General features: G+C 45.9%; 1 protein-coding gene across 1 annotated transcript; it reads left to right on the forward strand.

The window, feature by feature from the left end:
• The first annotated feature begins 1824 nt into the window (after positions 1-1824).
• On the forward strand, positions 1825-2768 carry LOC125503133 (transcription initiation factor TFIID subunit 2-like). The gene is made up of 4 exons (XM_048663108.1): positions 1825-2116; positions 2176-2228; positions 2281-2444; positions 2498-2768. Exons 1-4 carry the CDS (start codon positions 2071-2073, stop codon positions 2745-2747), a joined length of 513 nt encoding a protein of 170 aa, XP_048519065.1. The 5' UTR covers positions 1825-2070; the 3' UTR covers positions 2748-2768.
• The last annotated feature ends 317 nt before the right edge of the window (positions 2769-3085 follow it).

Genomic DNA, 3085 nt, shown 5'->3' on the forward strand with positions numbered 1-3085 from the left:
AAAAAGTGCAACTCCCGAAACTGGGAAAAGTGACTATTGCGCATTTTAGCGTTTAAGTGCGCACAACTTCCAAACCGCTTGAGCCAGAATTGTCAGAATTCGCCTTTGTGTAGTGGAAACTTCACTTTCAACTTCCGGGAATTTTCTTCCAACTGCCACGTCTGCAAGAGTTTTGAAAATTTTCAATGTCGGACCGAGGGAGAAGCGCCGATTGTGTACTTGACCGTTCAACTGCCCACAACTTCCAAGCGACTTTGACTGGAACTTTTAAATTTTACCATTGTGAAGTGGAAACTTCACTTTCAACTTCCGGTAACTCCCATCCAGCTTCAAAGGCAGGAAGAGTTTTGAAAAAAGTGCAACTCCCGAAACTGGGAGAAGTGACTATTGCGCATTTTAGCGTTTAAGTGCGCACAACTCCCAAACCGCTGGATCCAGAATTGTCAGAATTCGCGTTTGTGTAGTGGAAACTTCAGTTTCAACTTCCGGAAATTTTCTTCCAACTGCCACGTCTGCAAGAGTTTTGAAAATTTTCAATGTCGGACCGCGGGAGAAGCGCCGATTGTGTAGTTCACCGTTCAACTGCTCACAACTTCCAAGCGACTTCGACTGGAACTTTTAAATTTTACCATTGTGAAGTGGAAACTTCACTTTCAACTTCCGGTAACTCTCATACAGCTTCAAATGCAGGAAGAGTTTTGAAAAAAGTGCAACTCCCGAAACTGGGAGAAGTGACTATTGCACATTTTAGCGTTTAAGTGCGCACAACTCCCAAACCGCTTTGGCCAAAATTGTCAAAATTTGCTTTTGTATAGTGAAAACTTCACTTTGAACTTCCGGAAATGTTCTTCCAACTGCCACGTCTGAAAGAGTTTTGAAAATTTTCAATTTCGGACCGCGGGATCGCCGATTGTGTACTTGACCGTTCAACTGCTCACAACTTCCAAGAGACTTCGACTGGAACTTTTAAATTTTACGGTTGTGAAGTGGAAACTTCACTTTCAACTTCCGGTAACTTCCATCCAGCTTCAAATGCAGGAAGAGTTTTGAAAAAAGTGCAACTCCCGAAACTGGGAGAACTGACGATTGCGCATTTTAGCGTTTAAGTGCGCACAACTCCCAAACCGCTTTGGCCAGAATTGTCAAAATTTGCGTTTGTGTAGTGGAAACTTCACTTTGAACTTCCGAAAGTTTTCGTCCATTTTCCAAGGCGAAAAGGGTTTTAAAAAATTAATACCGGGCAGTGAGAAAAGCGCCAATTGTCCACTTGAGCGTTCAACTGCTCGCAACTTTCGTGTGACTTCGGCTAAAACTTTCTAATTTTGCGGTTATGTAGGGGGAACTTCACTTTCAACTTCCGGAGTTCTTTCCGGCCCTATCGACTTTGTACTCGTTTTCAGCTGAAATTCACTCAGAAACCCGAATCTGCGGTGGGAATTTTGATTCGTTCGCCGGTTTTTGATAAACTTGAAACTTTACTTTTGGTTAAAATTTTTCCAAACTCCGCGACATTTTGCACTAGTTTTGCGCGGAAAAACGTTAAAATTGACCCCCAAAACCCCCCGAAACTCCCCTACTCAGTTGCTCCAGATCTGAACCGTAGAGTTAGTTTTTTTATATGTTAGTTTTAAATATTTCCCCCAATGTTTTTATATCGAGTTTACATACTTGTGCGAAACCGGGCATTTGTGGCGTACTTAGTCAATTATCCGGTAGGGTTTTAAGTACTTTTAGGCTGTCGCTGTACTCGCCCTGTCCGCCAAGTCACTTAATATATTTTAATTACAAATTGTGCGGTTTTTCTATTCCCGAAAATTAATTAATACAAGGAAATTCTCGACGATTTAGGGCCTCTAGGCAGCGTTGTCGCCGTGTGCAGTGCGCAGCACCTTCAGCTGTCAACCGATCAGCGGCCGCCTTCACAGAGTAACCTCTGCGATCTGTCGCCGCCATATTGTTTTGTGTTTTGGCCGATGAGGAAAACAAGCCGACGAATTTGCCAAATAAGCCCCCAAAATAGGGTTCCGGATTGCGGGCAGTGCCCTTGAAGCAGGCCACAGGCCCTTGAAAATGAAGCAGCCCAAAACGGGGGACACTGTGCGGCCCTTCAAGCTAGGTAGGTAACCTTATTGTTTCGGCCCCCCTAATGGTCGGCTAATGCGCCCCCTGTTTCAGCCCATCAGATTCTGAGCCTCACCGGGATCAGTTTCGAGCGGAAGAGCATTATAGTGAGTGGGTTTTTGCCGTTAGTGGCAGGTGATGGAAGTGAGCGTGTTTTAGGGGTTTGCGGAGCTGACGGTCGTCCCGATCCGGGACACGCTGCGTGTGATCAAAATCAACGCCAAACAGTGCCGGGTCTACAAGGTGCTGCTGAATGACCAGTACGAGGCGCATTTCCAGTACTTTGACCCCTTTCTGGATGTGTGCCAGAGCGACAATGACACGTGAGTTTTGCGGGCAGGGGCGCAGGGCTGGAATGGATGTTTGGCGCTTTTAGGCGCAGCCTCGAGCAGTTCTCGCAGTATCATCTGACTGCGGCCCTCAAGACCGACCCGGACAGCAGCGCGGGCGAATTAGTGATCACCATTCCGCCCGAGGCTGTGCATCTGGTGGCCGAGGGCACGGCGCTGCGCGTCGGCATCGAGTTCTCGCTGGAGCAGCCCCAGGGGGGCATCCACTTTGTGGTGCCCCAAAAGGAGGGCACCTATGCCGAGGTGAGTCATCACGATTTTTTCGGTTTTTATTAAATCTATTGGTAAATCCGCTTAGTTAGCTGTTTTAAAGTCGTTGCAATTGTTGCGGGCATTGCCTAGTTAATCTATAAATGCCGTCGCCTTTCTTCGGTCTTATTCAATTCGTCACAAACTTTCTAGAGAGGCTAATGTTGAAAAGATTGACAATTGATTGAAAAGAAATTGACTCAAAAAGCCGAATATGGCAACGGAAATGCGATTCGCCCACTCGTTCTTGAAAAAAATTGATTTTTGCCTGTTGCAAACGAATTTTTGCATCTTTCTCAAACGTGGCTTGCAGCAGGTTGATTCTGACAGCAGATTTGGCTTTTCAGCACCATTTTAGCATAAAA

The sequence above is a fragment of the Dendroctonus ponderosae genome, unplaced genomic scaffold (assembly GCF_020466585.1).
Source record: "Dendroctonus ponderosae isolate FM_Combo_2020 unplaced genomic scaffold, Dpon_F_20191213v2 Dpon_F_20191213_12, whole genome shotgun sequence".
Lineage (NCBI taxonomy): Eukaryota > Metazoa > Arthropoda > Insecta > Coleoptera > Curculionidae > Dendroctonus > Dendroctonus ponderosae.